Raw genomic sequence first — 26,229 nt, forward strand, 5'->3', positions numbered from 1 at the left:
TTATAATTATAACAAAGACAATATTCTCAATTCATGACTTTTTATTCCACATTGTATTTGTCGTATATTTGTATTTTCTGAAGTGCTCAAAAGACAGGCATAAAAATAGTATTATGATAAAGTATTCATTCAGGTCTAACAATTGTTTGAACCTTTTCACAAAATGGTATTAATGTAAATGTTAAGAAAGTAAGGCAGCTTTGTGTCAGTCCTTGTACAAACACCTCTGGGTCAATCCTCGCACAAGGTGTGTCAATAAAGCAATGTCTCGTAACGTTATAGTGTTACATTGTACAACGTGTCGCTGGTAAGAAAACTCAGTGCTAGACTTGGTCTATATACATACTAGACAATGTCAGAACTCGTAATCGATCAACAGGCATTGCCACTGTTTGTTGGCCGTAGCCACCACTAGCCCATTTATTCCACGAATACGTATATTTTTCTTGTCGCCATTCTGTCAGGGCGCAAAGACGAAGAACACGCCCCTATATGAGCTGCGTTTGGTCCCATAACGAAAAGTCTCTCACTCAAACCGCAATGTCTTATGGCTGTTCAGAACGCCTGGAGCTGCTGCGTCAATATGAGTTGGCACCCGCTGTTAACATGGTCCATGACCTTCTGTTTGAGCAGTGCCAGTTCGTCCCGGAGCACGTTGGCAGAAGAGACCAACTCTGTGTGTTGCGTCTTCAGGTTTTTGACCCTGTCCTCCAGCCTCGAGATCCTCTCCAGCTTCCTTTTCCGGCATTTAGACGCGGCCACCCTGTTCCTCATGCGCTTTCTCTCGGCCTTTATCCTCTCCTGGCTCTCCATGTCGATAGGAGACATCGGAGGGGTATCGCCGCTCATCTCGGGCACCGTCTGTGGCTCCTCTTTGAATGGCTGTAGCCGTGGGTGCTGGGCTGGCAGCTGGGTCTCGATGTGGGTTTGGGACGGGACGGACGTGTAACTGGCGGAAGAGTGTCTGTCGCCGGTAGGTGCCGACGCAGAGCTGACAGCCCGATTGAAAAGGCCCAAGTTTGTGTATTCCGGTGGCTCGGGGCGCACGGTGCAGCTGTAGGGTATAGGACTGTCCAATACAGTAGATGCGGATGCCATGTCGTTGGAAGCATTCGTCTGAGAGTCACAACTGCCATTAGGCATATGCTGTTGATAATGAAGCTCCGCGAGCGCCCTCACGAAACCCTCAGCAAAACCCTCTTGCTCGTCGGTGATGTTCTTGGGACAGAGGAACTGAGTTGGGGTCGGAGTCGTCAAACCATTGCAGGACTGGATGATGAGCCTTTCCAATTCCGGAGAGGCCAGTTTTAATAATCCCACATCAGGGGACGTCAGTATATCGATAGCTTTCGCCCGCAGATGAGGTTTAAACATTTTAGGGTCGTTGAGGTTCAGTGTCATACTCTGCTTCATACTATTCGGGTTAAACCCATGATATCCACCCACGGCGCCTTGCTGACCATTTACCGATTCGTCATAGAATGTAGCTTCCATTTTGGTGGGCATCAATTGACTGGTCTTTATCTCGAAGATAGTTGTTGGGAAAAAATAAACGCATCAACTGTTGAAATTGCAATAAACAATTTGGAGTGATAAACTGCAATCCGATGTCCCCAATCTTTTGACAATTTTAGGACAAGTAGACTAATATTCGAAACTCAAGACGGAGGACAACTTTTGATGTCCTACGTGGAAACTTTTCTTGAGACTTGATAAAAGAAGAATAGTATCAAACAAAAATATTCACTTCCTCAATCGATATACGTCTTTTCAATTAAGAATTGTTTTATTCGATTTGCCAACTGAAATAAAGCTTTTCTTTTCTAAGCAGATGCTGTATCTCACTCGATACAATGTACTTTCTAGCACTTCCAACGTGGAGACGAACTTTATCCACTTCTATGCTGCTGCTACACTGAAAATAACAATGATGTAATTTCTAAGGCTTCCTATTGGTTTGAGATGATGTGATGGGCGTTACTTTTTGTAATGACATGCACGTTGCGTGGACAACCAGCATTGTTCCCGCCTCCCGCAATGGTTGATGGGATTAGGTAATGCAGTAAAAGGAGCGGTGTCCTCTGGGATTACGTATTGTTTTTGAAAATATTGTTACCCGCTCTATTTCGCAACCAAATCTTAATCAGGTTGACTAGATTTTCTTTTGAATAACAGCTTTCACAATATTTGCTTTCCTTCTTTTGCTCTTTGACTTTGTAGGTGGAAGCGTGGCAATTTGGCACCACAGTCACCACACAAATTATTGTCACCCTTGATAAAGATTCGCAAAAAAACGATATCAAATAAATAATTCAAATACTGAGCTATATTTCATGCAAAAAATGGGAAATTATATACTAACACAATTACCCAGAGAAAGATATGTTTTTTTAAACAAGTAATACGTTTTTTTTTTTTTTTGCTTTTCAGGTGATCCATTCTGCATTGGTTATATAGGGGAAGGAAAATGTTCAAATGAATATCAAATAGAACATTGTGCCTCACATTTTAAGGGTTGCTTCAAGTATAGGTATAGCAGGTAGGCATCTGCCAAAATAAAGGAAACACCAGCACAAAGTGTCTTATTTGGGTGTTGGGCCACCACGAGACAGAACAGCTTCCATGCACCTTGGCATAGATTCTACAAGTGTCTGGAACTCTATCGGAAGGTTGCAACACTATTCTTCCACAAGAAATACCATAATTTTGTGTTTTGTTGATGGTGGTGGAAAACTCCCATAAGTGTTCAATTGGGTTGAGCTCGGGTGACTGAAATGACCAGGGCATGTGGTTTACATCGTTTTCATGCTCATCAAACCATTCATTGACCATTCGTGCCCTGTGGATGGGGGCATTCTCATCCTATGCGGACAAAGAAATGGAAGCCAAAATAATATACATGATATACATGATCCTAAGCATGATGGGATGTTCATTGTTTAATTAACCCAGGAACCACACCTGTGTGGAAGAACCTGTCTTCAATATACAGTACTTTGCATCCCTCAAGTGCTTCCATTATTTTGGCAGTTACCTGTATGTAGCAACAATGTGTTTCTACACTGTAATTACATAGGTACTACCATGCAAATGCATATCCTAGGTATTAGCATTACTGAATGTAAACTCTCGAACTACGTTTTTCATTATTTCCCTGAATAGATGGAAATATGTCTTATGATCTGTCTATAATATACCATGTGTGGAGAAACTCCTTCCAGTCCCAGTAGATCTCAATGGGCCTCAGTGTTGCTCCTCAGTCTCAAGCAAACTCATACACTGATAGCACTGGTATTGTCTCTGCTCTGTCCTTGCTGTGAGATCAACCCTGAGATGACACACTTGTCTTCAGGTTGCCTTGACAGCAGAACAACCACCACCATTTGGAGATATTGACACCTTCAGTGTGAATTCCAGATTGGAATATTTTGGAAAGTCTGTTCCTCCTGTCACGATAATGATACTAACAACAAATGGATTCAACAACAAAGTTCCAATACCATAGTCATGCACACAGTCACAGAGACAGATCAAACACACATAAGCCCAAAAAGAAAAACACACACCTGCATTCTCTGTATGGAGCTAGCAAGACTCGAGACTGGTCTCTCAGCAGTCTCTTTGCTGAAGATAAAATAGGTTTACACATATCCCCCAGCACGCTGCTGTGTTTATTACTGTAACTGGGAATTTTTCCCATCAGCCTACAGCTGACCTGGCCATACTTCCTGTTCCTCTGTCCCTGCTTCCTGTTCAGTGGCCTGATGGGTAACCTCTAGATAACACCACCTTCTTCCCCCTGGCTCAGCCAGCTGCTTCCACTGCATGGAGGTCTGTATTGCTCGATGTCCACCAGATGCATATGCGTTTTGTTTTGCTGGATGTCTAGTCCACATTGTCCGTGCTTGACGCACATGTGCTTCGCTTTTCAACTACAGTAGCTAAAAGCTAAGCTTGTTAGAGTCTGTGACTGTGCTTCTGTTTGTACCACCACACGGTAAAGCAACCCACGAGTGGAAAATATTGAATGCATGTGGTACAAAGAATGCACCGCAGCCTATTGTGGCACCCCCAACGTAGCGTTGAAGCGACTGCTTCATTGACAATGAATGACTTCCGCAGGAAAGTAAAGAGTTTGATGCATGTGGACATGAGGCGTAATCAAGAGTTTAGATCCAGCTGCCATAAGCTGCCCTTTGTTGGAAAGTGATGGATCCTTAGCCCATGAAAACACACTCTTCCTGTCTGTGCTCTGCTCTATCCAAAATGTGGAGAGTGCCCTTTGCATTTGTTGTTCATGAATAGAGGAAAGTTAGATTGCCCGCTCACTCACTCACTCACTCACTCACTCACTCACTCACTCACTCACTCACTCACTCACTCACTCACTCACTCACTCACTCACTCACTCACGTGTATGTCTACAGTGTTTGTTAACGACCATCTGTTTCTTCCTGTCCTGCTGCTATGTTTTCCTCCATCCTCTCCTTCCTCTATTCTCTCTCCCCTCTATTTATGCATGGCCCTAACACAGCCTGCTAACTGTGCACTGCTTCTCTGTTTGCCCTTGGCTTTAAGTGTTTATACTTTCTAAGAAAATAACACAATAGTAAGATACTGTATTCGCCCTTGTAGTCTTGGCAGGGTCAATAGGATTGTCTTCCAATTCTGACTGAATGATTTAAAAAAAATCTGTGTTAGACTCTAATGACCCTGACTTATCTATGTTATTATCACCTATTTCTAAGAAGTGTATGTCTTTTTTTCAATTGGAGGTCAATCCCATTTGAAGGTCTAATCTTGGCAGAGCATTTTTTATACATATAGATTAGTTTCCCGACATCCTCACTTTAAAATAAGGCAACAGTAAACATGTCGCCCCCATACGAAGTATGCAATGCCCCCCTTGGGCCAAACCGTGTACTGTTGTAAATGAGGTTTCTCTATGGCAAGATGCGTCATTCACCCATGTTTTGTCAAAATCAGGCCAGTGGTGTCTGAGAGAGCATGTATGTTAGCTAGACTCGTATCCCTGAGCATGTATGCCAAATTTCAGCACTCTGAATCAAACAGATTAAGACATATTGAGTCTTAACAGTGTTTGCAACATGTGTACCAAATTGTGTTACAATACGAATATCCTTTACAGATTTATATACATTTATGAGCCAGACCACGCCCACGTGAGTGTTTATTGGCCATGTTATTTTAGGTGCTAGTCTGGAAAATATTGTGTTGAGAGACTTTTGTGCAGATCAGTCATTTGGTGCCAGAAGAGTAGCGTTTTAACAAAATTCATAAAAATCCATCATGGCAGACCTTATTGGTCCCTGAGGCAAATTTGTTCCTTGTGAGGAGAGGGAGCTATGTACCGAATTTCAAAACGGTGCATTTGACCTAAAGTCTTTAGATTCGGTACATTTAGTGGGCTAATGTAATTTCAGATTTGTGTGTGTAGGATAATGAGCTGCCAGTGTCGCAGACTCACTGTTTACGAAGCTGACCAAACCAGAGAGTAACCTCTCTGGGCTAGGGTGTAATTAAAACAAGATTTTCTATTGGACAAATTCAGTCAAGTCCCTCCCCGTTTCGTTTCTTTTACTTCCGTTTAAGAAATATTTCGCAACAGAATCGTCTGAATGAATACACACATGCCTTGGTATGCGAGACCACAGCGACTACCCTTTTTGGCCACTAATGCGTTCCGTTGGAAACCAGAACGTTGTTATCAACATAAATTGTGAACTTCGATGTAAAGTAATGTTTCAAAAAAGTTAGTTTCCCGTCGTGTTGTCCCTGTTTAAATCAAATGTTTAGGAAGCTGTGTTTTGCACAATACATTGTCTAATGCAGCAGACTGAAATGGAGTCCAAAATTATGGTTGAAATTCCACGCAAAAAAATATCACTCACCATGGTGCAATAGTTTTGGTATTTTTACACTCTATCAATGAGTCTCTACATATGTTTATATGTTTTAATTAAATGTTTGGGACCATAACCTATAAAAAAACAGATCCGGACTTACCCTAGTAACCTTCGTTAATGATTTCTCTCTCTCCTGCAGGTGTTGTTCATGGTCGAGTCAGACCCAGTAGAGTGGCACTATGTGGGTGTGGGCATGGGGACAGCCAGAGTGAGCGCTGCTCTGGTCACCAGGGAGGGACAGATGAAGACTACTGCAGAGGAGCCTGTCACCATCTGGGAGCCTCACTCAGACAATTATGTCCAGTCATCCACTGACATCTGGTCTAAGGGCTGTAGCACAGTTAGGGTAGGTGTTAGGATAGTCTGATTTAATCACACTAATACACAATTCATTGGTATACAGCCTGAGATATTTGTGTGCAAAATCCTTGAAATACACTGCTCAAAAAAATTAATGGAACACTTAAACAACACAATGTAACTCCAAGTCAATCACACTTCTGTGAAATCAAACTGTCCACTTAGGAAGCAACACTGATTGACAATACATTTCACATGCTGTTGTGCAAATGGAATAGACAACAGGTGGATTAGCAAGACACCCCCAATAATGGAGTGGTTCTGCAGGTGTTGACCACAGACCACTTCTCAGTTCCTATGCTTCCTGGCTGATCTTTTGGTCACTTTTGAATGCTGGCAGTGCTTTCACTCTAGTGGTAGCATGAGACGGATTCTACAACCCACACAAGTGGCTCAGGTAGTGCAGCTCATCCAGGATGGCACATCAATACGAGCTGTGGCAAGAAGGTTTGCTGTGTCTGTCAGCGTAGTGTCCAGAGCATGGAGGCGCTACCAGGAGACAGGCCAGTACATCAGGTGACGTGGAGGAGGCCATAGGAGGGCAACAACCCAGCAGCAGGACCGCTACCTCCACCTTTGTGCAAGGAGGAGCAGGAGGACAACTGCCAGAGCCCTGCAAAATGACCTCCAGCAGGCCACAAATGTGCATGTGTCTGCTCAAACGGTCAGAAACAGACTCCGTGAGGGTGGTCTCCTGTACTCCCTGTTCACCCACGACTGCGTGGCCACGCACGCCTCCAACTCAATCATCAAGTTTGCGGACGACACAACAGTGGTAGGCTTGATTACCAACAACGACGAGACGGCCTACAGGGAGGAGGTGAGGGCCCTCGGAGTGGTGTCAGGAAAATAACCTCACACTCAACGTCAACAAAACTAAGGAGATGATTGTGGACTTCAGGAAACAGCAGAGGGAACACCCCCCTATCCACATTGATGGAACAGTAGTGGAGAGGGTAGTAAGTTTTAAGTTCCTCGGCGTACACATTACAGACAAACTGAATTGGTCCACCCACACAGACAGCATCGTGAAGAAGGCGCAGCAGTGCCTCTTCAACCTCAGGAGGCTGAAGAAATTCGGCTTGTCACCAAAAGCACTCACAAACTTCTATAGATGCACAATCGAGAGCATCCTGTCAGGCTATATCACCGCCTGGTACGGCAACTGCTCCACCCACAACCGTAAGGCTCTCCAGAGGGTAGTGAGGTCTGCACAACGCATCACCGGGGGCAAACTACCTGCCCTCCAGGACACCTACACCACCCGATGTCACAGGAAGGCCATAAAGGTCATCAAGGACAACAACCACCCGAGCCACTGCCTGTTCACCCCGCTATCATCCAGAAGGCGAGGTCAGTACAGGTGCATCAAAGCTGGGACCGAGAGACTGAAAAACAGCTTCTATCTCAAGGCCATCAGACTGTTAAACAGCCACCACTAACATTGAGTGGCTGCTGCCAACACACTGACTCAACTCCAGCCACATTAATAATGGGAATTGATGGGAAATTATGTAAAATATATCACTAGCCACTTTAAACAATGCTACCTAATATAATGTTTACATACCCTACATTATTCATCTCATATGTATATGTATATACTGAACTCTATATCATCTACTGCATCTTTATGTAATACATGTATCACTAGCCACTTTAACTATGCCACTTTGTTTACATACTCATCTCATATGTATATACTGCACTCAATACCATCTACTGTATCTTGCCTATGCCGCTCTGTACCATCACTCACTCATATATCTTTATGTACATATTCTTTATCCCCTTACACTTGTGTCTATAAGGTAGTAGTTTTGGAATTGTTAGCTAGATTACTTGTTGGTTATTACTGCATTGTCGGAACTAGAAGCACAAGCATTTTGCTACACTCGCATTAACATCTGCTAACCATGTGTATGTGACAAATAAAATTTGATTTGATTCGACTGCCATTAGGTACCGAGATGAGATCCTCAGACCCTTTGTGAGACCATATGCTGGTGCGGTTGACCCTGGGTTCCTCCTAATGCAAGACAATGCTAGACCTCATGTGGCTGGAGTGTGTCAGCAGTTCCTGCAAGAGGAAGGCAGTGATGCTATGGACTGGCCCGCCCGTTCCCCAGACCTGAATCCAATTGAGCACATCTGGGACATCATGTCTCGCTCCATCCACCAACGCCACGTTGCACCACAGACTGTCCAGGAGTTGGCGGATGCTTTAGTCCAGGTCTGGGAGGAGATCCCTCAGGAGACCATCCGCCACCTCATCAGGAGCATGCCCAGGCGTTGTAGGGAGGTCATACAGGCACGTGGAGGCCACACACACTACTGAGCCTCATTTTGACTTGTTTTAAGGACATTACATCAAAGTTGGATCAGCCTGTAGTGTGGTTTTCCACTTTAATTTTGAGTGTGACTCCAAATCCAGACCTCCATGGGTTGATAAATTTGATTTCCATTGATTTTGTTGTCAGCACATTCAACTATGTAAAGAAAAAAATATTTAAGAAGAATATTTCATTCATTCAGATCTAGGATGTGTTATTTTAGTGTTCCCTTTATTTTTTTGAGCAGTGTATATAAAAAAAGATGTGTATATATGTGTACAGTTGAAGTAGGAAGTTCACATACACTTAGGTTGGAGACATTAAAACCTGTTTTTCAACCACTCCACAAATGTCTTGTTAACAAATTATAGTTTTGGCAAGTCGGTTAGGACATCTACTTTGTGCATGAAACAAGTAATTCTTCCAACAATTGTTTACAGACAGATTATTTAACTTATAATTCACTGTATAACAATTCCAGTGGGTAAGTTTACATACAATACTTTGACTGTGCCTTTAAAAAGCTTGGAAAATTCCAGAAAATGTCATGGCTTTAGAAGCTTCTGATGGGCTAATTGACATCATTTGAGTCAATTGGAGGTGTACCTGTGGATGTATTTCAAGGCCTACCTTCAAACTCAGTGCCTCTTTGCTTTGTATTGTTGTGATCATTGTGTTTACTTGATAGCTACCAACACAAATAGTTAGCTAGAACAAAGTGTTAATAAAATACAAATTCATTAAAAGATTTAAAAGCAATACAGTATAAATAGTAGCCAGTCTTCCTCACTATGAGCGCTCTGCCTCAGCCCTGCTGTATTCCTCCCTCTTCCATTCCTCTCACACTTCAGGCGACTCGTCAAATTATGTTCTCAGAAGATCAGGAATTGGCAACCAGGTGAAACAAAAAAAGGCAGTACTGTGCCCAGATGCATTTTTCAGACAAAAATATTAGCCTGCTAGCTAGCTAGTTAGCCAAGCCAAAAAGCTAGTTAGCCAGCCAAAAACGTGTCAGTCAAGCTGTAAATCCGTGGCTCAAAACACAATATATATACAATAAAAACTCTATATTATTCAAACCAAAAGAGCTTATTTAAAATCAACAAAACACTGTTTAGGGAGCCTGTACAAGCTGTGTTGAAGCACATAGCTCAGTGGCCCCCTATGTGTTCTTCTGTCCCAGGGTGTTTCAGATCAGTCAGGTGCCCCTGATTGTCCCGGGGGTGTGGAGACCCTACCTGTCCGCCATGGTGCCTGACCTGTGGCTCAACGAGGGAGGACAGAGTCCTACTGGAAGACTAGTCATTTCAGCTCTGCGCCGCCTGGGTCCTGCTAGATCAGGCTTATTCAACTACAGGCCCTTGGCCCTGCAGAGCTGCTGTTTTGCTGGGGTTTTCTCTTCTCCATACCTGGTAGGTAATTGATCAATTCATGTCACTGATTGGCCTGAGAACCCACACACCTGGTGTCCCAGTCTCCTTTTTAGAAGGAGAGAAAGAAAACCATGTAGTTGTGACCTGAAGTAATCAGCTACATATTCATTATACACTGACATTTTTTTTACACAGTAAGCCTTGATGACTAGGTTTGCTCAAACTAGATCCACAAAACCACACTTTTTTTCCTCCTACCTCAGATTGACCATGTGGTGAAAGGTCATGCAGCCTACCCCAAGCTGCAGAAGCAGGCTGTGAAAAGATCAGCTTATTTACAGCAAAATCATATCCACCAAAACAACAACATACCTTTCACCTGGAACAGGCCCCCATTAACATTGACGGGGCTGTAGGGGAGTGGGTGGAGAGTTTCAAGTTCCTTGGTGTCCACATCACCAACAAACTATCATGGTCCAAACACACCTTCAAGAGACTGAAAATATTTGGCATGCGTCCCCAGATCCTGCGTCCCCAGCTGCACCATCGAGAACATGACTGGTTGCATCACCTCCTGGTATGGAAACTGCTCGGCATATAACCGCAAGGCCTAACAGAGGGCAGTGCATATGGCCCAGTACCTCACAGGGGCCAAGCTTCCTGTCATCCAGGACCTACAGTGCCTTGCAAAAGTATTCACCCCCATTGGCATTTTTCCTATTTTGTTGCATCACATCCTGTAATTTAAATAGATTTTTATTTGGATTTCATGTCATGGACATACACAAAATAGGCCAAATTGGTGAAGTGAAAAAAATTACTTGTTTCAAAAAATTCTAAAATATAAAAAAACGGAAAAGTGGTGCGTGCATATGTATTCACCCCCTTTGCCATGAAGCCCCGAAATAAGATCTGGTGTGACCAATTACCTTCAGAAGTCACATAAATAATTAAATAAAGTCCACATGTGCAATCTAAATGTCACATGATCTGTCACATGATGTCAGTATATATACACACCTGTTCTAAAAGGCCCCAGAGTCTGCAACACCACTAAGCAAGGGGCACCACCAAACAAGCGGCACCATCAAGACCAAGGAGTTCTCCAAACAGGTCAGGGACAAAGTTGTGGAGAAGTACAGATCAGGGTTGGGTTCTAAAAAAATATCCGAAACCATTAAAACCATTGTTAAAAAAATTGAAAGAATAATGCACCACAACAAACCTTCCAAGAGAGGGCCGCCCACCAAAAGTCACGGACCAGACAAGGAGGGCATTAATCAGAGAGGGAACAAAGAGACCAAAGAGAACCCTGAAGGAGCTGCAAAGCTACACAGCGGAGATTGGAGTATCTGTCCATAGGACCACTTTAAGCCATACACTCCACAGAACTGGGCTATACAGAAGAGTGGCCATAAAAAAGACATTGCTTAAAGAAAAAAATACGATTTTTTTGTTGTTGTTGGCAAAAGACATGTGGGAGCCTCCCCAAACATATGGAAGAAGGTACTCTGGTCAGATGAGACTAAAATTGAGCTTTTTGGCCATCAAGGAAACCGCTATGTCTGGCACAAACCCAACATCTCCCATCACCCCGAGAACAGCATCCCCACAGTGAAGCATGGTGGTGGCAGCATCATGCTGTGCGGATGTTTTTCATCAGCAGGGACTGGGAAACTGGTCAGAATTGAAGGAATGATGGATGGAGCTAAATACAGGACAATTCTTGAGGGAAACCTGTTTCAGTCTTCCAAAGATCTGCGATTGGGACGGAGGTTCACCTTCCAGCAGGGCAATGACCCGATGCATACTGCTAAAGCAACACTTGAGTGGTTTAAGGGGAAACATTTAAATGTCTTGGAATGGCCTAGTCAAAGCCGAGACCTCAATCCAACTGAGAATCTGTGGTATGACTTAAAGGAGCTGGAGCAGCTTGAAGGAGCTGGAGCAGTTTTGCCTTGAAGAATGGGCAAAAATCGAAGTGGCTAGACGTGCCAAGCTTATAAAGACATATCCCAAGAGACTTGCAGCTTTAATTGCTGCAAAAGGTGGCTCTACCTTTTTTTTTTAAATTTAACTAGGCAAGTCAGTTAAGAACAAATTCTTATTTTCAATGACGGCCTAGGAACAGTGGGTTAACTGCCTGTTCAAGGGCAGAACGACAGATTTTGTACCTTGTCAGCTCGGGGATTTGAACTTGCAACCTTTCGGTTACTAGTCCAATGCTCTAACCACTAGGCTACACTGCCGCCCCTACAAAGTACTACAAAGTATTGACTTTGGGGGGGGGGATAGTTATGCACACTCAAGTTCTGTTTTTTGGTATTATTTCTAGTTTGTTTCATAATAAAAAATATTTTGCATCTTCAAAGTGGTAGGTATGTTGTGTAAATCAAATGATACAACCCCCCCCAAAAAAAACTATTTTAATTTCAGGTTGTAAGGCAGCAAAATAGGAAAAATACCAAGGGGGTGAATACTTTTGCAAGGCACTGTATATAATAGGCGATGTCTGAGGAAGGCCCAAAAACTGATTTAAGAATCCAGTTACCCAGGTCATAAGACTGTTTTCTCTGCTACCGCACCGCAAGTGGTACTGGAGTGCCAAGTCTAGGTCCAAAAGGCTCCTTAACAACTTTTACCCAAGCCATAAGACTGCTGAACAATTAATAAAATATCCACCCAGACTATTTGCATCATACCGGCTGTATTTCTTATGTTAAAGTGCCTTCAGAAAGTATACATACCCTTTGACTTGTTCCATATTTTGTTGTGTTACAATCTGAATTCAAAATTGATTATTATTATTTTTCTCATCCATCTACACACTTAATGACAAAGTGAAAACAAGTTTTTAGAAATGTTTGCAATTGTATTGAAAATGAAATACAGAAATATCTAATTTATTCACACCCCTAAGTCAATGTTAGAATCACCTTTGGCAGTGATTACAGCTGTGAGTCTCTTAAATTAACACCTGGATTGTGCAATAGTTGCACATTATTCTTTTAAAAATTCTTCAAGCTCTGTCAAGTTGGTTGTTGATCATTGCTGGACAGATATTTTCAAGTCTTACCATAGATCTTCAAGTCGATTTAAGTCAAAACTGTGACTAGGCCACTCAGGAACATTCAATATTGTCTTGGTAAGCAACTCTAGTGTATATTTGGCCTTGTGTTTTTGATTATTTTCCCGCTGAAAGGTGAACTTTTCTTCCAGTGTCTTTTGGAAAGCAGACTGAACTAGGTATTCCTCTAGGATTTTGCCTGTGCTCAGCTCTATTCAGTATCTTTTATATCCCCAAAAAACTCCCTAGTTATTGCCGATGACAGGCCTACCCATAACATGATGCAGCCACCAACATGCTTGAAAAGATATAGTTGTACTCTGTGATGCGTTGTGCTGGATTTGCTTCAAGCATAATACTTTGTATTCAAGGCATAATGTTCCATTTTTGCAGTTTTACTTTAGTGGCTTATTGCAAACAGGGTGCATGTTTCAGAATATTTTTATTCTGTACAGGCTTCTTTCTTTTTACTCTGTCATTTAAATGTTATACATTTTAGTAATTTAGCAGACATGCTTATCTAGAGATACTTATAGGAGCAATTAGAGTTAAGCGCCTTGCTCAAGGGCACAACAACATATTTTCACCTACCTTGCTTGAGGATTCAAACCAGCAACCTTTGGTGCAACGCTGGTGCAACGCTTTTAACCACTAGGCTACCTACCACCCTCCATTTAGGTTTGTATTGTGGAGTAACTACAATGTTGTTGATCCATCCTCAGCCATTAAACTCTACAACTGTTTTAAAGTCACCATTGGCCTCCTTCCTCTCCGGCAACTGAGTTAGGAAGGACGCTTGTATCTTTGTAGTGACTGGGTGTATTGATAAACCATCCAAAGTGTAATTAATAACTTCACCAAAGGGATATATACCAATAGGTGCCCCTTCTTTGCGAGGCATTGGAAAACCACCCTAGTCTGTGTGGTTGAATCTGTGTTTGAAATTTACTGCTCGACTGAGGAACATTACAGATAATTGTATGTGTGGGGTACAGAGATGCGGAAGTCATTAAAAAATTATGTTAAACGCTATTACTGCACACAGAGTGAGTCCATGCAACTTATTATGTGACTTGTTAAGCAAAATGTTCCTCCTGAAGTTATTTAGGCTTACCATAACAGAGTTTGAATACTTATTGACTCAAGACATTTCAGCTTTTCATTTGTAATTTAAAAAAAAATCTATAAACATAATACCTTTTTGACATTATTGTCTATTTTGTGTAGACCTGTGACAACATCTCAGTTGAATCCATTTGAAATTATTTCTGAAGGCACTGCATAAACCTTAATCTTAAGACTATATCAACAATGGACTAATGAAACAAATACCAAAAGATAGTTTTTGGGTGGAGTTTTCCTTTAAGTCGTATGTGCCTGTAGGCGCCTGAACCCACTAATCTAGTAAGAGCATGGGTTAGTTTGTTTTAACTTTCTGGCTTAGTTAGAACAAACCCCTTGGGCAAACCAGTTTTTCTAGCTTGGTAACATTTTTGCTTGAAATAATGTCTGTCCACCTGTGATTTATTAATGATCAGAGGCATTATATACAGTGTCTTGTGAAAGTATTGGGATATGTCTCTATAAGATCTCTATAAGCAGATCTAGCCACTGGGATTCTTTCCCATTCTTCAAGGCAAAACTGCTCCAGCTCCTTCAAGTTGGATGGGTTCTGCTGGTGTACAGCAATCTTTAAGTCATACCACAGATTCTCAATTGGATTTGAGGTCTGGGCTTTGACTAGGCCATTCCAAGACATTTTTTAACCAGTCGAGTGTTGCTTTAGCAGTATGCATCGGGTCATTGTCCTGCTGGAAGGTGAACCTCCGTCCCAATCTCAAATCTCTGGAAGAGTGAAACAGATTTCCCTCAAGAATTGTCCTGTATTTAGCACCATCCATCATTCCTTCAATTCTGATCAGTTTCCCAGTCCCTGCCGATGAAAAACATCCCCACATCATGATGCTGCCACCACCATGCTTCACTGTGGGGATGGTATCCTCGGGGTGATAAGTGTTGGATTTGCGTCAGATATAGTGTTTTCCTTGATGGCCAAAAAGCTACATTTTAGTCTCATCTGACCAGAGTACCTTCTTCCATATGTTTGGGGAGTCTCCCACATGCCTTTTGGCGAACACCAAACATGTTTGCTTATTTCTTTTTTTCAGCAATGTTTTTTTTATGGCCGCTCTTCCGTAAAGCCCAACTCTGTGGAGCTTAAAGTGGTCCTATGGACAGATACTCCAATCTCCGCTGTGGAGCTTTGCAGCTTCTTCAGGGTTATCTTTAGTCTCTTTGTTGCCTCTGATTAATGCCCTCCTTGCCTGGTCCGTGAGTTTTGGTGGGCGGCCATCTCTTGACAGGTTTGTTTAATAATGGATTTAATGGTGCTCCATGGGATGTTCAAAGTTTCTGATATTTTTTTTATAACCCAACACCGATCTGTACTTCTCCACAACTTTGTCCCTGACCTGTTTGGAGAGCTCCTTGGTCTTCATGGTGCCGCTTGCTTGGCGGTGCCCCTTGCTTAGTGGTGTTGCAGACTCTGGGGACGTTCGGATCAGGTGTATATATACTGAGATCATGTGTCACTTAGATTTTACACAGGTGGACTTTATTTAACTAATTATGTGACTTCTGAAGGTAATTGGTTGCACCAGCTCATATTTAGGGGCTTCATAGCAAAGGGGGTGAATACATATGCATGCAATACTTTTCAGTTTTTATTTAAAAAAAATTGAAACAAGTAATTTTTTACATTTTACTTAACCAATTTGGCCTATTTGGCCTGCAACAAAATAGGAAAAACACTAAGGGGGATGAATACTTTTGCAAGGCACTGTAGTTCCAATAGCTGCTAAGAAGCTGAATTACTTGATACACTTTACAAAATAGATTGCTAATGAAAAAGCACCATGCTACACAGAGAATTGACAGACAACAACACACTCCTGTACATATGTATTTAGGGTGTGATGCTAAAATGTTACATTTGTCTCTATACTCCAACATTGGATTTGAGATCAAATGTTTCATAAGAGGTGACAATACAGAATGTCACCTCTTTATTTGTGTATTTTCATGCATATCTGCTTTCCATTTAGAAATGGAAGCACTTTATAGATCTAGTCCACCCATTTGAAGATGTCATAAGTATGTGGACAAATTTCACTTATAGTGTAGTAGTACAAAGTGTATTTGGTCCCATAATCCTAACACACAATGACAACATCAAGCTTGTGACTCTACAAACTCGTTGGATGCATGTGCAGTTTGTTTGGGGTAATGTTTTTCCCAATAGGAACTGAATGGTGAATGAGTATCAAAGTGAGTATATAAGGTGTTTCTGAACGCTTCTAAATCAAACCTGATAAGGCCATGATTATTCATGATTCATTCAGGATTTTTCTTAATGAGGAATGAGAAAGTTAGAGGCTACATCAAAGCATGCTAATCTCTCATCACCAATAATGGGGGCAGATTTGCATTTTTTTGGGGGGGCGGGGTATGACTTTTTCCTTCTGTAACTTTCTTACTCATCCTTCACGATTATCCACAATCATGATAGCATCCACATTCATGTAGAAGTGTTCACAAACATCTCTTCTTACTTACAATAAAAGTAACTCCAAAATGACAATACGTTATTCACCATTCACAAGTCACAAGCTTGATATAGTCATTGTGTTCTGTGTGCAAGGAATATGTAACCAAATACCAAACTTGACTACTGTAATACACTATGGGTTCTATATCCGGCTGGCATTGAGGCGCAAGTGTCAAACACACGTTAGTTTACAATTTCGTCATAAAAAAAAATACAAATAGAATGCGCCCTGGCATTTTCCAGCCCTTAACGCCAGGTTAAGCAATTTACCTGCCAAACATCAACTCGTTTGCCCTGAGATGGGAAGGGTGGACATTTTTTAGGCGTGTCCTTGAAGCAGCAATCAGCAGTTGAAACAATAACAAAGCTCACTCCCCACCCATTTCGGTAAAAAAAACGAGGAATGGGGCTTGAGAAATGTAACCACTCTCAAATACATAGACAGAGCTACGGATTCATGGTATCAAAATTATGGTTTTAACCATGCTCTGCTGCTATATGGTGTTTGTTAACATTTACTTTGTTTACAAACAATGGAGTCAAATAAATATATTTTGGGTAGTGATGGGGTATGACAGTTGAACTAAACTCATGAAGCATTTATGAGTTAAATTCTTCCATAATGAATGGGTTCATATGACTAATTTATAAATCCAAAAATGGATGTAGCATCTGCAGATTGAGCTTTTTTTTTACATTTGCAAAAGTGACAATTTCATGCAGTGCTAATGGGATGTTTCAAGACCCACAAAAAGCAGTAACGCAGTTGATATAATGGCATGGATTCTGAGAGCAGAAGCGCAGCCTATTCAGCCATGACATACAGTGCCCATGGGAAGAGAAAAGTGCCTTTTGTGCCAATGAATCCCCCCCCCCCCCATTTAGTTTAATTTGAATAAAAACCAAGCATAGCCTATCCACCCCTTAATCAATGCTGGTTTAGCAGCATTGGATATGTGTCTATTTTTATCCTGGGCATTCAGCCAAGTAGCCTATGAATAAAGGGGTTTTAAATGGTCTACTGAGAGTGCTTTGAAATATTTTGGAGTTGTTTGCCTTCATGCATTTTCATTATTTACAATTCACACACCTGCATATTTCATTTCGCTTGTTCCAGGTCGGCTGTCCATCCCCATTTTCATAGAGCGCTCCTCGTCCGATTACCAAAGACACGCTCCCGTCCAAACTATTCAGTCTTCCTATAATGCCGTATCAACTGCAGATTGTTTTTAGAATCTGCCTCGCACATAGGCAACGACACAATTAACAGGAGCCTAGTATGTTGTATAGACGTGCAAATGTTGCACGTGAAGGCCTACGCGTGCACACAGTGCCAGTGCCACGAGACGAGAGGAGTGATTTATAATATTATACTTCTTATTTAGAAAGATTCACCTCCCATCGGTTTGTAGTGAGGAACGTACATGGCTCGAATGCAATGTAAATCCATCTGCTATTCCTGGAGAAGTGCAAAAATGATATGCAAGACTGTTCCATGATGTTTATAAACCATTACATTTGCGAGCGGTATAGCGGTCAGTGGACATTCCCCCTTTCTCTTTATATTGGATCTTTGTCCAGCTCCTATGAAAAGTTTGGATGTGCGTAAAAGCCCTCCATAGTCTTAATTTGCCTTGTCTGTGTTATGCCCATGGGGAGCAATTATGGTGCCTAACTGTATTTAAAACAAGTTGTTGTTTAGTTCAGTCAAATTTGATTAGAATCATACACTGTCCTGAAGACCTTATCAATAGCCTAAACTTGCTTATTGACTACGTTTGGTATGTCCATATCCAGACTAATTTACAGTAGGACTAGCCCCTATATCAGTGTAAATCCTATAGCCTATATTTAAAAATGTACTTCCATATTTAAGTAATGCAAATAGAACAATGTGGACTGCAAACATGTTCAACATACCGGGCAGGCTATTTAATGAACTAGGCTATAATGGACTAACATTTGAATTGGAGTTGAAGACAATGCAATACATAAAAGACTGTAAATACACAACTTGAAGCAACCACATATTTAGTCAAGGGGAACGTTCTGATTGGCCAGTGAGGTGCCAAGCCTCTACACACCCACAGCTTGTTTATTCATCAAAACCCAGCCCTTTCGTGCCACCACCAGCTACTGCGCCCATAATTCCGGTTGTGAAAATTGCAAAAATATTTCTGACACACCCCTGAACCTATGTTGCTACCGCCAGCACTTAGATTTACTATTGCGTTAGGTTTGTTCAACTAGAGCCATATAGCTGAAATATGTCCAAATAGTTATGATGATCTATTCCCTTCGAATGGGGGAACTAGATCTATAAAGTGCTTTAAGATATCTATGAAAATACCCTCGGAATCTATTCAGACCTCTTGACTTTTTCCACATTTTGTTACAGCCTTATTCTAAAATGGATTAAATTGTTCCGCCCCTCAATCTACACACAATAATACCCCATAATGACAAAGCAAAAATACTTATTTTCTTTGCAAATTTATAAAAAAAGGACAAACAAATATCAAATTTACATAAGTATTCAGACCCTTTACTCAGTACTTTGTTGGACACCTTTGGCAGTGATTACAGTTTACACCGAACCCAAACCGGCTGCGCGAGTGCGCCATCGTGCATATATTTATTTTGGCCCCCCACATCAAATGCGATCACTACAAGCAAGATAAAATATCAAAACAAACTCTGAACCAATTACATTAATTTGGGGACCGGTCGAAAAGCATTAAACATTTATGGCAATTTAGCTAGCTAGCTTGCACTTGCTAGCTAATTTGTCCTATTTAGCTAGCTTGCTGTTGCTAGCTAATTTGTTCTGGGATATAAACAGTGAGTTGTTATTTTACCTGAAATGCACAAGGTCCTCTACTCTGAAAATTAATCCACACATAAAACAGTCAACCGAATCGTTTCTAGTCATCTCGCCTCCTTCTAGGCTTTTTCTTCTCTTGACTTTATATTGCAATTGGCATTTTTCTGAAATTAGGTGCATTACCGCCACTGACCTCGTTCGTCATTCAGTCACCTACGCGGGTATAACCAATGAGGAGATGGCACGTGGGTACCTGCTTCTATAAACCAATGAGGAGATGGGAGAGGCAGGACTTGCAGCACGATCTGCGTCACAAATAGAACTGACTTCTATTTTAGCCCTTGGCAACACAGACGCTCGTTGGTGTGCGCGAGCAGAGTGGGTGCAATACTTGAATAATATAGATTTCAAAATACATTTTTCAACGCTCGTGCACGCGACGCGAGCGGTGTAGTCAGCCTATTAGTCTTCTTGGGTATGATGCTACAAGCTTGGCACACCAGTATTTGGGGAGTTTCTACCATGGGTGGGGTGCGTCACTGCACAGATATTTTCAGGTCTCTCAGAGATGTTTGATCGAGTTTCTCATAGTCTGAGAGTCCTTTAGATATATTTTGGCAAACTCCAAGCGGGCTGTCATGTGCCTTTTAGTGAGGACTGGCTTCTGTCTGGCCACTCTACCATAAAAGCCTGATTGATGGAGTGCTGCTGTCACATTGGTATAAAGGGTCGGGAGACAGGTGCAGGAATGTGTAATAGTTTTAAAAATGTCTTTACCCACAGCGTGCCGTGTAGAGGCACGGGGACGAAGACCAAACAAACACGTATACAACACACAGGGTTGAAACCCAAACAAAAGAGTGAGGAGTATCTCTAATAAATAACAATAGCACAATGATTATCACACGGGACGAGACCTGTAATCATCTACGCAATCCACAATGGCACGAAAGTTGTCCTTCTCGAAGGTTCTCCCATCTCCACAGTTGAATTAACCACAGGTGGACTCAAATCAAGTTGTAGAAACATCTCAAGGATGATCAATGGAAACAGGATGCACCTGAGCTCAATTTCAAGTCTCAGGGCAAAGGATCTGAATATCTGAATACTTATTTTCAATACATTTGTCTAAAAAAATACCCAATTTTGGGGTATTGTGTGTAGATTGATGAGGGGGAATTTTTTTTAAATTCATTTCAGAATAAGGCTGTAATGTAACAAAATGTGGAAAATGGTAAGGGTTCTGAATACTTTCTGAATGCACTGTACATATAAACTCAGGTTGTCTTCGGTTCTGTTCAGAACGGGAATAAATAAACCCAGCAAAAAAAGAAACGTCCTCTCACTGTCAACTGGGTTTATTTTCAGCAAACTTAACGTGTAAATATTTCTACGAACGTAACAAGATTCAACAACTGAGACATAAACTGAAGAAGTTCCACAGACATGTGACGAACAGAAATGGAGTAATGTGTCCCTGAACAAAGGGGGGGTCAAAATAAAAAGTGACAGTCAGTATCTGGTGTGGCCGGCCACCCGCTGTATTAAGTACTGCAGTGCATCTCCTCCTCATGGACTGAACCAGATTTGCCAGTTCTTGCTGTGAGATGTTACCCCACTCTTCCACCGAGGCACCTGCAAGTTCCCAGACAATTCTGGGGGGAATTGCCCTAGCCCTCACCCTTCGATCCAACAGGTCCCAGATGTGCACAATGGGATTGAGATCCGGGCTCTTCGCTGGCCATGGCAGAACACTGACATTCCTGTCTTGCAGGAAGTCACACACAGAACGAGCAGTATGGCTGATGGCATTGTCATGCTGGAGGATCATGTCAGGATGAACCTGCAAGAAGGGTACCATATGAGGGAGGAGGATGTCTTCCCTGTAATGCACAGCTTTGAGATTGCCTGCAATGACAACAAGCTCAGTCCAATGAAGCTGTGACACACCGCCCCAGACCATGACAGACTCTCCACCTCCAAATCGATCCTGTTCGAGTATAGGCCTCGGTGTAACGCTCATTCCTTCGACGATAAACAGAAATCTGACCATCACCCCTGGTGAAACAAAACAGCAACTCATCAGTGAAGAGCACTTTTTGCCAGTCTTGTCTGGTCCAGCGAAGGTGGGTTTGTGCCCATAGGCAACGTTGTTGCCGGTGATGTCTGGTGAGGACCTGCCTTACAACAGGCCTACAAGCCCTCAGTCCAGCCTCTCTCAGCCTATTGTGGACAGTCTGAGCACTGATGGAGGTTATTGTGCGTTCCTGGTGTAACTCGGGCATTTGTTGTTGCCATCTGGTACCTGTCCCGCAGGTGTGATATTCGGATGTACCGATCCTGTGCAGGTGTTGTTACACATGGTCTGCCACTGCAAGGATGATCAGCTGTCCGTCCTGTCTCCCTGTAGCGCTGTCTTAGACGTCTCACACGACAGACATTGCAATTTATTGCCCTGGCCACATCTGCAGTCCTCATGCCTCCTTGCAGCATGCCTAATGCACGTTCACGCAGATGAGCAGGGACCCTGGGCATCTTTCTTTTGGTGTTTTTCAGAGGTAGTAGAAAGGCCTCTTTAGTGTCCTAAGTTTTCATAACTGTGACCTTAATTGCCTACCGTCTTTAAGCTGTTAGTGTCTTAACGACCGTTCTTTTGTCTTTGAAAGACAGGGTCTTGAAAAAGGGCTGTTTTTCTTTTTTTGTTGAGAATACATAACACACACACACTTTCTCTCTCTGATTTCCGCTTATTGTTTCCCCCATAACGTCTCTAACCTCTCCTGTCCCCTGCTGGCCGAACGGTCCAGGTGGCTGTAGAGGAATGTACGTTCCTGTTCCCAGTGCTGTACAGCAGTATTTCCCAACATTGAGTACCCCCAACAGCATACATTTCTGTTGTAGCCTCGGATAAGCACACCTGATTCAACTTGTCAACTAATCATCAAGCCCTCAATAAGTTGAATGAGGTGTGTTAGTCCAGGGCTACAACAGAAATGTGTACCGTTGGGGGTACTCGAGGTTGGGAAACACTGCAGTACAGGATCAAAGCATAATCTCCTCCCCGCCGGTGTTGTCCGGGTGAGACAGAGGAATGCTCAAATCCCACACAGCTGAGTTAACAGGCCACTTCTTTCAAACGACTGGCTAATGACCACAAACAAGTGTCTCAATAACAGATGAACGTGGTACCTTCAGGCGTTTGGAAATTGCTCCCAAGCATGAACCAGACTTGTGGAGGTTTCTACTGAAGGTACCACGTTCATCTGTACAAACAATAGCATGCAAGTATAAACACCATGGGACCACGCAGCCGCCATACCGCTCAGGAAGGAGACGCGTTCTGTCTCCTAGAGATGAACGTACTTTGGTACGAAAAGTGCAAATCAATCCCAGAACAACAGCAAAGGACCTTGTGAAGATGCTGGAGGAAACAGGTACAAAAGTATCTATATCCACAGTAAAACGAGTCCTATATCGATATGACCTGAAAGGCCGCTCAAGGAAAAGGCCTCTGCTCCAAAACTGCCATAAAAAAAAGATTTGGCATGCGTCTCCAGATCCTCAAAGTTCTACAGCTGCACCATCAAGAACATCCTGACCGGTTACATCACCACCTGGTATGGCAACTGTTCAGCATCTGACCGTAAGGCACTACAGAGGGTAGTGCGTATGGCCCAGCACATCCTTGAGGCCAAGCTTCCTGCCATCCAGGACCTCTATATTAGGCAGTGTCATAGGAAAGCCCCAAAAACTGTCAGAGACTCCAGTCACCTACATCATAGACTGTTCTCTCTGCTACAGCACGGCAAGCGGTACCGGAGCGCCAAGTCTAGGATCAAAAGGATCCTTAACAGCTTATACAAGCCATAAGACTGCTGAACAATTCATCAAATGGCCCCCGGACTATTTACCTTGACATCACCCCCCCCCCCTCCATTTGTTTTGTACACTGTTGCTACTCGCTGTTTATTATATATGACCTTGAATAAACCTGTACTCACATTGACTCGGTACCAGTACCCCCGCACATTGACTCGGTACCAGTACCCCCGCACATTGACTCGGTACCAGTACCCCCCCACATTGACTCGGTACCAGTACATACCGCTTTATTGTTACTATATTGTGTTACTTTTTATTAGTTTTTTACTTTAGTTAATTTGGTAAATATTTTCTTTACTCTTTCTTGAACTGCAGTGTTGTTTAAGGGCTTGTAGGTAAGCATTTCACGATAAGGTCTGTACTTGTTGTATTTGGTGCATATGACAAATATCATTCAATTTTATTTTATTTTATTTAGACCGGTGGAAATCTGTCCTTTGGTCTGATGAGTCCAAATTTGAGATTTTTAGTTCCAACCGCCATGTCTTTGGGAGACGCAGAGTAGGTGAACGAATGATCTCCGCATGTGTGGCTCCCACCGTGAAGCATGGTGGAGGAGGTGTGGGGGTGTTTTGCTGTTGACACTGTCAGTGATTTATTTAGAATTCAAGGCACACTTAACCAGCATGGCTACCACTCCATCCCGTCTGGTTTGCGCTTAGTAGGACATCATTTGTTTTTCAACAGGACAATGACCCAACACACCTCCAGGCTGTGTAAGAGCTATTTGATCAAGACAGAAAGTGATGGAGTGCTGCATCAGATAACCTGACCTCCACAATCACCTGACCTCAACCCAATTGAGATAGCTTGGGATGAGTTGCACCACAGAGTGAAGGAAAAGCAGCCAAAAAGTGCTCAGCATACAGTATGTGAGAACTCCATCAAGTTGTTGGAAAAGCATTAATCTTTTAAAGCTGTCATCAAGGCAAAGAAAGGGTGACTACTTTGAAGAATCTCAAGTATTGTCACACCCTGATCTGTTTTACCTGTCTTGTGCTTGTCTCCACCCCCCTCCAGGTGTCGCCCATTTTCCCCAATGTCCCCTGTGCATTTATACCTGTGTTTCCTGTTTGTCTGTTGCCAGTTCATCTTGTCTCATCAAGCCTACCAACATTGTTTTCCCGTACTTCTGTTTATCTCTTGTCCCTGTTTTTCTAGTTTTTCCGGTTTTGACCACTTTGCCTGCCCTGACCCTGCCTACCGTTCTGTACCTGTCTGACACTGCCCTGGATTACCGACCTCTGCCTGCCCTTGACCTGTCGTCTGCCTTCCCCCTGTTTTGTTAATAAACATCTGTGATTCGAACTGTCTGCATCTGGGTCTTATCCTGAGGTCTGATAAATATAAAATATTTGTTTATTTGTTTATTATTTTTTGGGTTACTACATGATTCCATATGTGTTATTTCATAGTTTTGAATGTCTTCACTATTGTTCTAGAACTGTCAGGCGGTGGGTAACTGGTGCAGTGAATCAGGCGCAGGAGAGCAGAAATGAGTGTACAAGGTATTTAATTCCACGACAGCACCAGTATACAGACAATACTCAAGGTGCGGCGAAATACCGGTCACTCGAAAATAACGGGCGTAAATACATAACCCGGCAAACATAACCAGCCGACAAGTACCGACATGAACAATCAATAAACACGCACACTAACATGTGGGAAACAGAGGGTAAATAATGAACATGTAATTGGGGAATTGAAACCAGGTGTGTAGAAAACAACGACAAAAACAAATGGAAAATGAAAAGTGGATCAGCGATGGCTGGAAGACCGGTGACGTCAACCGCCGAACGCCGCCCGAACAAGGAGAGGGACCGACTTCGGCGGAAGTCGTGACAACAACGTAGAAAAATCAAAACCCTTGATTGAGTAGGTGTGTCCAAACTTCTGACTGGTACTGTACATTTGCAAACATTTCTAAAAACCTTCTTCTTCTTCTTCTTCTCTTCTTTTGTCATTATCGGGTATTGTGTATAGATTGAGTAAAAATATATATTTAATCCATTTTAGAATAAGGCTGTATCGTAACAAAATGTGGAAAAGGGGAAGGGGTATGAATACTTTCGGAATGCCAATGGCATGTCAATTGATGTTGTACTGAATGCAAATTGATATCGCTCTGACTGTGGGTTCCAAGTATTTGGAGAGCAATACAAATAGTTGCAGTGATGAATGCTGATGTTAACTGATTGTCTATAGGGTCACTCAAGCTGCCATTTATATTTGACCAATAATACTTCCTGGAGAAAGCTGCAGATGCTACTCTATATAGTGAGACTTGGCTACTTTCAGGTTATGGCGTTCGAGAGGGACTGGCTGACCTGCCAGTCAGCAGGGGTGGCCAACTGGTTCTGTGCTGTGAGCTGCTGGCCGTCAACCGCTCTCAGGATCTCATCAAAGTTCCATGCCATTGTGGGAAGGTAGAGCAGGGACAGCTTCAACCTTTTGTCTGGGCCAATGGAAAAATCCCTTGACAAGCGAACATGTCACATTTTGGTGGGAAGGAATTAGGCAGGTAGGGGGTGGTTTTACTCTCATGGCAAACAGTTAGAGAGAGAAAGTGTGTTTGACCGAAACTGGGAGTGTAGCAAATATGAGCTCGTGAGCTGTGTTCATTCGTGGTGATATCACCTTCACTGATACATATAAGAAGATTACGTCATCGTATCCAGCAAGGGGCTGAGGTAGTGTTGTTTTTGCCAGACTGGGAGGTGGGGCCTGGGTGGGAGGGGTAGTTAACTCATATTAACCAGTGAAGATGGGCCACTTGCATCAGTGTGAATAAGTAACGTTTATGGGAATTGGAGCACAAGAAAGAGCAGGATGATCTCATGGTGGGCCAATGAG

General features: G+C 42.6%; 2 protein-coding genes across 4 annotated transcripts; one reads left to right on the top strand and one right to left on the bottom strand.

Moving 5' to 3' along the window:
• Positions 1–23: 23 nt before the first annotated feature.
• Positions 24–3,553, bottom strand: LOC109871765 (transcription factor AP-1-like). Its single transcript, XM_020462755.2, has one exon. The coding sequence runs from the start codon at positions 1,504–1,506 to the stop codon at positions 556–558; it is 951 nt and encodes a 316-aa protein (XP_020318344.1). The 5' UTR covers positions 1,507–3,553; the 3' UTR covers positions 24–555.
• Positions 3,428–24,681, top strand: LOC109871447 (FGGY carbohydrate kinase domain-containing protein-like). Of its 3 annotated transcripts, none has more exons than XM_020462344.2 (4): positions 3,428–3,831; positions 6,067–6,273; positions 9,804–10,032; positions 24,535–24,681. In XM_020462344.2, the coding sequence occupies exons 1-3, from the start codon at positions 3,826–3,828 to the stop codon at positions 9,876–9,878; spliced, it is 288 nt and encodes a 95-aa protein (XP_020317933.1). In that variant the 5' UTR covers positions 3,428–3,825; the 3' UTR covers positions 9,879–10,032; positions 24,535–24,681. The 3 variants fall into 3 exon arrangements, with proteins under 3 accessions (XP_020317933.1, XP_031663044.1, XP_031663043.1); XM_031807184.1 differs by lacking the exon at positions 24,535–24,681 and adding an exon at positions 10,257–10,703; XM_031807183.1 differs by lacking the exon at positions 24,535–24,681 and adding an exon at positions 10,257–10,703 and having other exon boundaries at positions 3,428–6,273.
• Positions 24,682–26,229: the final 1,548 nt, after the last annotated feature.

The sequence above is a fragment of the Oncorhynchus kisutch genome, linkage group LG27 (assembly GCF_002021735.2).
Source record: "Oncorhynchus kisutch isolate 150728-3 linkage group LG27, Okis_V2, whole genome shotgun sequence".
In the NCBI taxonomy this organism is placed as follows: Eukaryota; Metazoa; Chordata; class Actinopteri; order Salmoniformes; family Salmonidae; genus Oncorhynchus; species Oncorhynchus kisutch.